Genomic DNA, 12,193 nt, shown 5'->3' on the forward strand with positions numbered 1-12,193 from the left:
TGGCTTATGTTCGCGTAATGCCAGCTTAATTCATACTTATCAATCAACCAACCAACCATCGAAAGTGTCACTTTATTATTTAGATAAAACTCCATTACGTCATTAAGTTACTCATGTTACTCATTCTTTTAAGTCCTTGCTTTCAAAGAGTCATTCACTGATTACCTAAAGAATTTTAGTTCTCTTGAGCCCTGAGGGTCGCAGATTTAGGACTAAAGCTACTGTTGCTTTTCGAGGGGGTCCTGGAACTGTATTTGCCGGCTTGGAATTTAGCAGTTTTGAAATTGTCCAAAACAAAGAGATTTTCTCATTAATGATTTCTCCGGCTGTTCCTCCTGGTACTGAAAGGTTTTGCCATATCAACAGATATGAGGAATCTCTGCTCTCCATTTGGTGTCAATATTGTTTGCAGCTTTTTCGCTAAATAGCTGCGATAATATAGTATTTCAGACGCAGAAGTCCCTTGATCTTGAAAATCTGTCATTCTGACGTGAAAGTTTTGTATAGAATTAGTATCAGAAATACTTGAGAATATATTAAATGGACATTATGGTAATGGCTTTAGAGAACGACAGAATTTTTTTCATTATTAAAGGAACACCGCACAAATTTCAAGTTACCAGGAAAGGTACATCGAACTTTCAGTTTCTACTGATGAAACCACGTACTCTGAACTTTATAGATGAACTGCAAAAGAAGAGTGTTATGCCTAAAAATACTCATTTTATGTAACTACTATTTCAACACATTTTTATAGGGTAAATTCATTTACCAATTATTTTGGCTGTCTTTGTCACTGGATTTACGAAGGATGGTCACGGATCATAGAATGTAACATTTAAAGTAGGGACGCTAACATCGTTGCAAGAGAGCATATTTGAGTCATAAGAACTGATCAGAAAGGCTGAAAGATACCTAAACGATGTCGCAGGTGATCTTGCCTCAGGTGGTATTAAGATATATTCTTCATTTGGAGTGGTGTAAAGCCGATAGTCTAACTCTCTTAGAAGCTGCCATCGAATTCCTGTAACAATAAGAAATAAAATCATCATTAATAGAATTGAAAATCTATAAGTTTTAACCAGAAAGTTCATTGAATATCAACACATATTAAACAGACTATAGACAACAGGTGAGGCTGTTTTGACCAGGGATTAGGTTTTAACATTATAACATTAAGCAGATATCCTGCTGCTGACTGAGAACTCTCTCTGAGATCCCCTTTACCGCTAATATGTTAACTCATTAACATGTCACCTATTATGGTTTCAAAGCTCACTGAATGAAGTGACCAAACAGAAAGCCAATTGGTGGTTTTTGAATGCCAGAGCTATAAACAAGTTCAATTATGTGCAGGAACCGATCTGGTCCCCTTCCCATTTGCTGTTTTGTGTTAACTGTTGGCATTACGTGTAAGGGGAATGTCCAAGTTATTGTTTGATGTCGAAAGCTTGGAAAATGATCCCCAATGAGATTACACATGCAACCACACATTCAACATAGAGAACGCTACCAGCCTTGTAGGTCTTGAGGGGCTTACAACATTAAAGAGGACACACTATTTTAAATTGTAACCATACTGTTCAACTTAATACTTGAACTAGACAAGCTTAAACAAACATGAAAGTTAAGCCGGGCTATGCCTCCCTTAAATTTGATCATCCCAGAAAAAGTGGCAACTGTTATCTCACTTTTCAGTGCAGATTTTTTGTAGGAAAAATTCTGCTATTCCTTTTTAAAGAGAGAACTTTGCTGTCATTCTACTCAGTTTGTGGCTGTCGAAGAATAATTCATGAAATTCTTTTCTTTTGAATAGTTCCCATTAGCACTGTTTTTGTGTTGCAATGTCAAACAAAAAAAATGTAAAGACTGCATTTCGAGATACATTAACAAAGCATATGTTAATTTTGAAAGTAAGAGTAGTTTTCAGAAATATGTGCTGATAGTATTAGTGAAGTATTATTAATTTGTCATTTCGATTAAAAGAATGTTAACAACAATTGTATATATATGTGTTATGTCATCTGCTTTATCCAGATATTTCTAGATTGCCCAAGTCAGTCAGAATTACCTGACTGCTGCTGAGTGGTATTAAAGAGAGTAGGTGTGAATGCTTGAGTGAGCAATGAAGTCACCTTTTATATATATATATATATATATATATATATATATATATATATATATATATATATATATATATATATTATATATATCTCACATTTCCTGGCGTCGAAGACGCTCCAGCCTTTAAGACACCACATTTTTGTCTAGGTAAATGAGGAAAAAACCGTAACATAAAAAAATAAGGTTGCAATACATTTACCTAATTTACCAAAACTTTTACAGGCGGCTTAGAGACAAGTAGATCCTGTGAAGCCCTTGCAGTCTACATGTTTTTTTTTTTTTTTTACACTACATAGACAAGGTAAATTGAAACAGTTTAGATATAGCCCTACAAGTAAGTATACTCATGATACTGTTATCCTACACCTGCACTCAAATATTATAGTTCAGTAATTCAGTGTTCGGCACTCTTGTGGTTTTTACCTTCATGAGTATCAGTATTATCACAGATATAAAAGCCTAGATGCCGCATCGGCCGCTAGCTGAATAGGCTGGCGCACGTCATCAGGCCCGCCATCTTGGCGCGGTAATTCAAACAATGCAGCAGTCTGCAGTATATGACGTTTTTTTCGCCACTATTCGCTTAATTGCACGGATTTTTTCTTGTCTGATGGCTCGTTACAAAGCTTACATAATTCCCTACAAAGATCTAATAAAATAAAGTTGTTCCTTATTGTTTGAAAGTTAACTTGCAATGACTTTGTTTTAGCAGGTAGGGGGAAGGGGGCTAGTTGTACACAAATGTTAATATTTACCCATAACTGCTGTAAACAATAATTTGAAATGCTGTGATAAGACAGCCTACAAAAAAAATGGTTAAAACAATATTGTTTAAGGGCCATTAGGTCAATAGGGTAAATCGTGTATGTTGGACTCTAATTTGATGTTTCTAGATTTCTTTCACTGCATTATAGCTATGTAATATTAAAGTGTTAATCTGATCCTTGTAATAAGAACTAAATGGCCAAGCGAGGCACATAATGAGTTTTTGTTGATGTTTTGATATAGCCTGGGCCTGCTAATTTCATATCAATGTATATAGATTATCATTACAATGTAGTATCATTAACTGTGGAACCAGCATGAAAAAAAATACTTGTTTAAACTGCTGGGAATATTTATAAATAAATGCACAGATGTACAATAAATGTTATATATACATTCAATGTAAGAACAAATATCATGAAAATAAATCATTGTGCAATACATTTTGAGAGTTGTTACTTCAAAGTTTAGGCTTAATGACCCATAAGGCCACCCATAGCTTTAAATTTTCATGCGTGACCAAACCAATGAACAGTTAGCTGAAAAAAAATTAGACTGGCCTTATGATTGTGGCCTAGGCTGAAAGGCTCGGTGGGTGGGTGGGTGTGTGGGGGGGGGGGGGTACTGTACTATGACCGGGTATACAGGGTTGCTCGTCAGGATTGGCTCATTTTGGCAATCTTGGTCTAGAGATGGGTCCCCTTCTGGAAGGGTAGAAGTATAGAGATGGCCCAGGCCCTTATCCCAAATAAGGTATAATAATTTGGGTCCTTGACAACACAGGTCTAGAGGTGAGCTATATTGAACTGTTAATGCCTGCCATAATGATATATCCTAGTCTGAGCAAATTAAAGTTAGTTTTGTGAAAAATTTAAGTTCTATATAATTATTTCACCATATAAAATTAGGTCTAGAGATAGGTCACTTTTGCCACTAGACGAGGTCTCTTGATCCCCCCTAAATTTTCCAAAGCCAGGTCTAGAGGTCAGAATTCACTGAGGAGCATCCCGTTCCAAAAAATTGGAAGAACCCCCACCCCCCAAGGCTCAAAGGAGCAGGCTAGATAACACAGAAATCCTAGTTATTCTAGGGCCTACTGTAGTTTATTTTAGGCTCAACCCTACAGTTTTATGACTTAAACTTGTAGGCCTGTGCCAAAAATTATATTGGGGGATTTTTTAACAGAGCACTTCGAGACACAAAGATTTTACTTAAGTTGCACAGATCCATAGCTGTAGGCCTACTTTAGTAATTTGTCTTATCACAGCATTTCAAATTATTGTTTACAGCAATAGTTATGGGTAAATATTAACATTTGTGTACAACTAGCCCCCTTTCCCCCTACCTGCTAAAACAAAGTCATTGCAAGTTAACTTTCAAACAATAAGGAACAACTTTATTTTATTAGATTCTTGTAGGGAATTATGTAAGCTTTGTAACAAACCATCAGACAAGAAAATCCGTGCAATATTAAGCGAATAGTGGCGAAAAAACGTCATATACTGCAGACTGCTGCATTGTTTGAATTACCGCGCCAAGATGGCGGACCTGATGACGTATGTCTGTCCGGCCGATGCGGCATCTAGGCTTTTATATCTATGAGTATTATCACCAAATATAATAAAGATATTTGGGTTTAGAATAAAAGCACAGTGAGATTGTACTGGGTTTGTTTTGGCTGTTGTGCTAAGCACATTTGCTTCTCTTCATTAACTGTAGTGCCATAAAATGACTTCAGCTGATGCACCATATTGATGACTAGTTTTGCGACTTGATTTATTTAAAAAATACTTTTCTTTAAGCTTTTCCAAGTTAACTGATTTTGATATATAATAAGGTTTTTTGACTGACATACAAGTCAACTGAAAAACTTGATTAGAGTACCTAGTAACGTAAACAGTACATATGCTCTACCTAGCTGTTTCACAGGATATTTCGATGACAAACAGTATTTCAGGGCGTGCAGTACTTTCTGGTTTTGATAGTATTAGCATTGCTTATGTAATTTCTTTTAATCTCGGACAAATAAATAATATATGAATTATTAGAAATACTGAATAACATTTTATTATAGCTACCGTATATGTCTTTCTTCACGACCTGGAAATAGTTTGCATTTCATTACCATAATAACATAACACCTCAAGCTGAGCAAGTAAAAAATGCGTCTAAGTTTCTTTGGCACAATCGAGTTTTCTGAAACTGTAAGCCATGGAACACGTTATTTATTTTCTATACTACGTCTCGGAAATTCATCTTTTGTCCAAGAGGCCGAAGGTCAAGTTTTCCTAGGCCTATCCTACCCACAGATGACGGTTATCTTTTGTTAAACAGTAATAAGAACTCCTGTATATGACCTCTGATTGAAGTGCATAATTTTACCTAAAAACTGTAAATAAACAAATGTATCATAAAATAGAAAAGAAATATGCAGCTTAGTCATAAATATTCATTTCCATTTTGACAGACTACAGTAGGAAAGTCAAGAGGCAATAGCATCTTGTGTTTATTCTTTGGGGCCAATGCTAGTGGGGACTAGAAGCTTAAGTCCTTGCCAGTGTATTTGGCAGACAATCCCAGGGCTTTCAAGTGCATTTTCAAGAGCCAACTCATCGTCATTTGGAAGTCTAACAAGAAGGCTTGGGTTACCTTCATGGTCTTCGAAGACTGGTTTAATGATCACTTTGTGCCAGCAGTGGAACGTTATTGTGCCTCGAAGTGTCTCCCTTTTAAGGTCCTGCTGGTTTTAGACAATGCCCTGGTCACCCTGCAAATTGGAGCAATATGCACCTGAATATACAACATCGCTCATACAGCCGATGGACCAGGGAGTCATTGCTAACATCAAAGCATACTACCTGGGGAAGGCAATACTTCGAAGCAATTTTGGAAAGACTACAACATCCCAGATGCGGCGAAGAATATTGCAAGTGGTTGGGACGAGGTGATGACAACAATTTTGAATGGGGCCTGGAAGAAACTGTGTCCACAGTTTGTGCACAGTTTTGAAGAGTTTGATCAGGCAGAAGATGTTGAGAATGGCGAGGAAAATCGTTGGGTTAAGCAAGAGGCTAAAATTGGACTTGGAAGCTGAGGATGTCACTGAGCTGCTGGAGAGGAGTTGTCACTGGAGGACCTCATTGAGCTGGAGAAGCAGATGATTCAAGAGGATTTAAAGGTACCAGACCCAAAGCCCAGAACATTAACTGCCAAAGACTTGTCAGAGGGTTTTACTCATCTGGAGGGAACTTTGGCATATTTTGAGGGAGAAGAAGAAGGACCTAACATTGACAGATATGACAAGATTCACAGAGGGTTCATGGATTTGGTAATTTTTTACAAATAGACGTCGAAGAGGAAGCAGATGAAGAAAAGTGTGCAATCTAGGCTTGCCACTTTCTTCAAGAAGAAGTCTCCAACACCACCTGCCACTCCTAGTCTATAAGGGATTTTGAACTTTTTTATTTTGTTTACTGTAATATGAATTGTGTTATTGATAATTTTTTTATAAAACAGTTAGCCTGGCGAATTTAGTACCATGGTTTTCCAAGTCTCTGTTTACATAAATCCTTGTTAAATATACTTTTGAATCTCGTTGCTTCCTTGAGTTTTCAAGCTGAGATGCAACAGGTGCCAAATCCTATATTATCTAACCTTGCCTTTCAGATGAAATAGGTTTTAAAATGCAACCAATTCTCTAATTTAGGGGTCTCGTACCCCAAAATGATGTTTTTCATGCATTTCTGCTGTATATTTCTAAGCATTCTAAGCACTAACAAACTGAAGGGAGTCAACTCAAGTCTCTTCAACTTGGCAGTTCTCATATCCGCATGAGCTTCCTCATTTTAATATGGGATCTGATGATAGGATCATGCCTTGAAGAATTGTTTGAGCTAGTTTATGCAGAAAATGCAATACCAGAGATGTTGAATGGAAAAGCTGTTGCACATGCTGGTCGAAGACATTACAGAGTTGATGGAGCCCTTAAAATTACCATCAAAAGATACTACACCTGATGAAACTGATAGTGAAATTACCGATAGTTCTTCTGACGAAAATTCTGAAACTCCAGATGTACTGAGGGAGGCAATAGAGTTGGAGGAGTCCAAGTATCTAAAATTTATAGCTGAATGCCTACAAAAGGAAAAATTAGAACTGAAGGGTGATCGAACTGCACAGCTGTGGCTACAATATAAGGCGATGGAGAATCTATTATTACTGAAAGAACAGGAAATTGGTCGCTTCATCTTGATACATTGAGGTAAATGATACCATTTCTCTCTTCTGCTGGCCAAAACCTGTACGTCAAATCCTTGAACGTGTACCTGAATAAAATGGATTGTTTAATGAAGAATCACCCAGAAATTCATAAGCATTTAATTGAAGATGGCCTCTAAGTTGTCTGCAGGTCTGATGAATTCAGGGCTGAACTCCCACCTGATCTCATAATCAACAAGTATTGATGCGTAGCATGAAAAGTACAGGTGGCCTCACCTGAGGACAAGGAATGGTGTGGGTGATGTCAAATCATGTTACATCTGAAGTCAATCTTGCAATGCAACAACTGACAAAAGTGAATTATGAGACCAATGAGCAACACAAAGACCTACAACACGCATGTCTCAAAAGGGATACGTCTGACACATTGGAGATTCTGAGCCTACTAGAACTGAAGAGCCCATTCTTAGGAAGTGAAGGACTAGTTAATATAGTTAATGGTGTTACAGCCAATACATCCACAAATGTTGACAATGCAAAAGAAATAAGTCATAATATTCTTAAGAAGATGAAAGGAGAAAAGGTTATCGGATTTCCCTTCAAGAAGAAATCTCAGGCAGTTCTCATGGATTCAAAATCGACTCTCAAGCTAAGCAATGAGGAAACCATTAAAATAGATCCTCAGTTACTCTTTCAAAGTTCAAAGGTTGGGGATTGCAGGAACACAAGCTGAACAACTACCTGAGGATCTAGACTATGAACTTCGTGAATGTCCACCCGCACTATTTGAAACAACAAATGTAATTCTACCTGCAAACGCCACAGCTGGCTAAACCGATGTGGGATTTAGTGACTGCTGTGGATGTCCCCTAGAACTGTGTATTTGTTCTAGATGGAGATGCTTTGCTACAGAGAATACCTTGGGACACTGGCAAAACATAAATTGCTATTGCACAGAACTACTCTGATTACATTATGGACAAGTATAGCTCATTCTATCAACCAAAGATCAAGCACAAAGAAGAAGGAATTGCTGACCTAAAAGAAGGGTGACTTTGACCTGGGGGGATGGTCCTTAAAGTGAAGAAGCAAGAAGTCTTATCAAATTGGGAAAACAAGCAGCAATTCATCAACCTCTTAGCTGAGAAACTACAGGCAGATGGAGTTGAAGTTCACAATGCACAAGGAGATGCAGATCTGTTGATTGTCCAAACAGCTGTTTCCACACCACAAAAGGTTCCTATTGTAGTTGATGGGGATTGTACTTCTTTGCTCCCATGCAAAAGATGCTAATCTGTACTTCATGCCAGAACCAAGTACTTGGATGTGAGAAAGACTAGGCAGGGTCTTGTAGATAGTGTAACCTGCAATATTCTCTTTTTTCATGCCATCTTGGGATGCAATACTACTTCAAGGATATTTAGGATTGGCAAAGGTGTTTCACTGACGTTGATGAAGGAGGGTTGAAATTTCCGAGCAAGCAGATGTCTTCTATAATTCAAATTCTACAAAACATGCTGCTTTACAACCTGTCGTAAAAAAGCTTTGGTTTGTGTTTTCAAGGGGAATGAAAATGATACTTTGAATGCTCCTAGACTATGCAAATTTTTTACACTTGTTGCCCGAAGCAAGACCTCTGTTCACCCTCAGAAGCTCCCACCAACATCAACACCAACATCAACGGCTGATCACAGTCTCAGAGAGTACCACCAGGTCCAAGAGTGGAAGGGCAATTCCCTTAATCCCGAGGATTGGGGCTGGAAGGTTTGTGATGGAAGACTTGTTCCAATTCAGTCTGAAAATGACATTGCTCCAAAATTTAATCTAGAACTTATCAGATGTCAGTGTAAGACTAACTGCAGCACATTAAGCTGCAAGTGCTGTCTTCAAGGTCTTCACTGCTCCATGTCGTGCTCACAATGCAGGGAAGTGTTTTTAAATACATTAGGAGATGAACAGGATGAAGAATCTGACACAGATTAGAGATACTATAATAACTGACTGTATTAAATCTTGGCAGCTTGTGTTTGCACAAGCAGAATAAACATTTAATATTCTATACTTTGTCTTTCATGGTAATTTAATGAAGACATACAATGCTAAAATACATAGACTTCATGCAAAAAAAAAAAAAATAAAAAAAAATAAATAAATAAAAAAAATAAACATATGCCTAGAGGATTTTATTTTGATGAATTTTTTGTGGGGGTTAGGGTGGGGTTAAATTAGTTTAGGATATGAGGAGGAGCAGTGCCATCATGAAGTGTTCTATTTTATTGGAAAGAGCTACCCCTAAAACCCAGGAAAACAAGAAAAAATGTGTAAAAATAGCATTGAAACTGCCTAAGATATTTAAATTCATGAGTTTTCCTTCTAGATTGACGTCACATTTTTGCTCCCTCTTAAAAACTATGTTCCACCAGTTATATTAAATGAAATTTTTAATGCTGTTTCTCTTGCATAAAGGAAACCAAAATCCAAGTTTCATTAATATTGCAATTTTCCCTGGGTCAAACCATATCTTTATTGTAATAAGTGTAGGCTACTGTAACATATATTCACTATAGTACATATACAGCATAACCCAATAATTTCTATCGTTTGCATCATTGCAGAAATGATGCCCAATCCAGATTCTCCTGAAGGGGGAATCTGGATTGGGCATCTGGATTAGGTAAGGAATTCTTAATCAACATAATTTAATTTTTTTTTCATTTTCATGCTGTACATTGTTTGTATATATATACTATGATGTATTTACTTTAGCATAACCTAATTGTTTTCATTATGTATCATTCCAGAAGTCTATGATAATGATGATATGGGCTCAGATGACCCTGAGGTTCCCCTTCACTGTTTTGATGTCTGGAACTTCATCAGGTAAGGAATTTTTTTTAATAATTTGTAAATTGTATAAATTTTATAAAAATTGCAAGTACATTACGTACTTCCACTTATGTGCTGTAACTTTACATAACTGTTATCATTATTATTCATTCCAGATCCAGATGGAACCTCTTCATAAACCAAATCAGCTAAACCTATCACCTCTCTATTGTTATAGTTTTAAATTGTATTAAACTTACAGTAAATACTACCACGTACTGTAGTAAAACTGTACATACTCTATTATTTTTATCTTTATCATTCCAGACTCCCAAGCACCTGCAGATTCCACTCTATAACCCACCCATTCTCATCTACTGTACCAAAGGCCCATCCCAGTAAGCAAGCCAACCTCTAAAATTTGGTAAAGAAACTTTTATTTTTTCTATTTTATGAATTGTTATAGTACATTTTATTGGTGTAATAATTCATACTTTACTAACCATATGTACATTATCATTCCAGACTGACTTGCACGTTTACCCTGACCTCTACTGTTACTGTAACTGTGCACTTCCTCATGTAGCCGACCTCTTTCAATTCACTCAAGGCAAGGAATTCCTAACTATTTTTGTTATAAATTGTTAGTACGTAACAGTACATTTTATAAAATAGTATAGCTACTAATACTTATGTGGTTACATACTGAACGTTAATATTCTATATCATTCCAGACTGCCCATCACTTTTTTTAGAGCTCCCTCATCCTAGACTGTCATCTTTAAAAATCCCATTGAAATTAGATAAGGAATTAATCTTTTTTTATTTTCATATTTTTGTACTGTACTGAACATAGCTCTGTGAAATACCTGAACTGACGCAGACCTTCTATTACTGTAAACATACCCTGTATAATTTTATCCTTATCGTTGCAGGTTCCCTACACACGCACATCTCTGTCTCCCACAACCTAGCCTACGGCTGTAAGTGCATTGAGAATCACTAAAAATTGGTAAGGAATTCCTAACTTTGTTCACTTTTATACATTTTATATTCTATAGAATACTGTAATAGTACTACTACTGTTTACTTTATTGCACACAGAACTATAAACTAATAGTAGATTTTTACATTCCAGAATCCCTGAATGATGTGACCACAGAAACTTTGTCCAGGGTTAAGTAGCACGACAACTTCACATTAAAAGAAAGGAATTCAATGTTTTTTTTTTATCTTTTATACCTACTAGTACAGGCTTTGGTACAAATTACAGTAAAACCCGTATTTGACATTTATTGTACGGTACAACAAAATGTACTATACATGCACACTACTATTTTACTCTTCATACCCTACTTTATTGCATACATTACTTTGTGCAATATGCTTTGTACTAATTGTGTATTTTTACATTCCAGAACCACCAGATTTTGGATAAAAATCAACTCCAGATTGCAGGTAAAACATCAAGAAACAACATACAGTATATATACCCAAAGGATTAAAAGTAAGGCTATCATAATTTTTTAAAGATTTTAATATATTTTTCCGACGCGTTCCGGCTTAAGACGATTTTCGGGTTACTACGTGTCTGAAGAATGGAACCACCGTAAAAAAAAATCGGGAGCAACGGACTCTGTCAAGGAGAGATCGGAATGTTTTGGAAAAACTATTTTGGGGGAATGATCGGAAGATACCGACGAAAGTAAAGCAGATCAAATCAAGGAGACGAGAGAGTGCGTGTGCAAGTTGACCCAGCGAGTGGCTATGTGACTAGAGCAGTGCAAGTGTCACCTCATCATTACGTCACAAAAGAATGCAAACAGAACTGTGAGAGCACTCGTGTGTTTGAGTTCATACGGCCATCAGGGCATGTGCAAAACGAAATATATTCCGATTGCAAATCGAAAGCCAATTATTAGTAGACCAGCAGAAGTGGCAATAAGTGATTCAAGCCGGAGGGAGGGTGAACAGAGACCCACGCAAAGGTAAAGACTATTTAGTGTTGGAGTGAAGAGATGTATTATTGAACATTGAACATTGTCCATGTGCTCTGTTTGAAAACTGTTTTTGGTGGAAGACATTTGAATTTTGAATCATTTTTTTCTCCCATGTATACAAGAGTATTTTCATTTCATTTCCATTGTTTTTATGCTCATCCATCTTATTTGATTTCTGAAGATTATGATTTCTTTTCTCTCAGATGGATTCAATGTCTCCACATACAATTGGAATTCTTGACTTGTTTTGATGACACTTT

At 36.7% G+C, this 12,193-nt stretch overlaps 1 protein-coding gene across 1 annotated transcript in view; it reads right to left on the reverse strand.

Annotated features, from left to right (window-relative positions):
• The window catches only part of LOC135223343 (reelin-like), a 484,942-nt gene that overhangs the window by 52,693 nt on the left and 420,056 nt on the right, over positions 1-12,193 (reverse strand). The window contains 1 exon segment of the mRNA XM_064261806.1: positions 916-1,024. Coding sequence (XP_064117876.1) covers positions 916-1,024 — 109 coding nt within the window.

The sequence above is a fragment of the Macrobrachium nipponense genome, chromosome 8, assembly GCF_015104395.2.
Source record: "Macrobrachium nipponense isolate FS-2020 chromosome 8, ASM1510439v2, whole genome shotgun sequence".
Taxonomy (NCBI): domain Eukaryota; kingdom Metazoa; phylum Arthropoda; class Malacostraca; order Decapoda; family Palaemonidae; genus Macrobrachium; species Macrobrachium nipponense.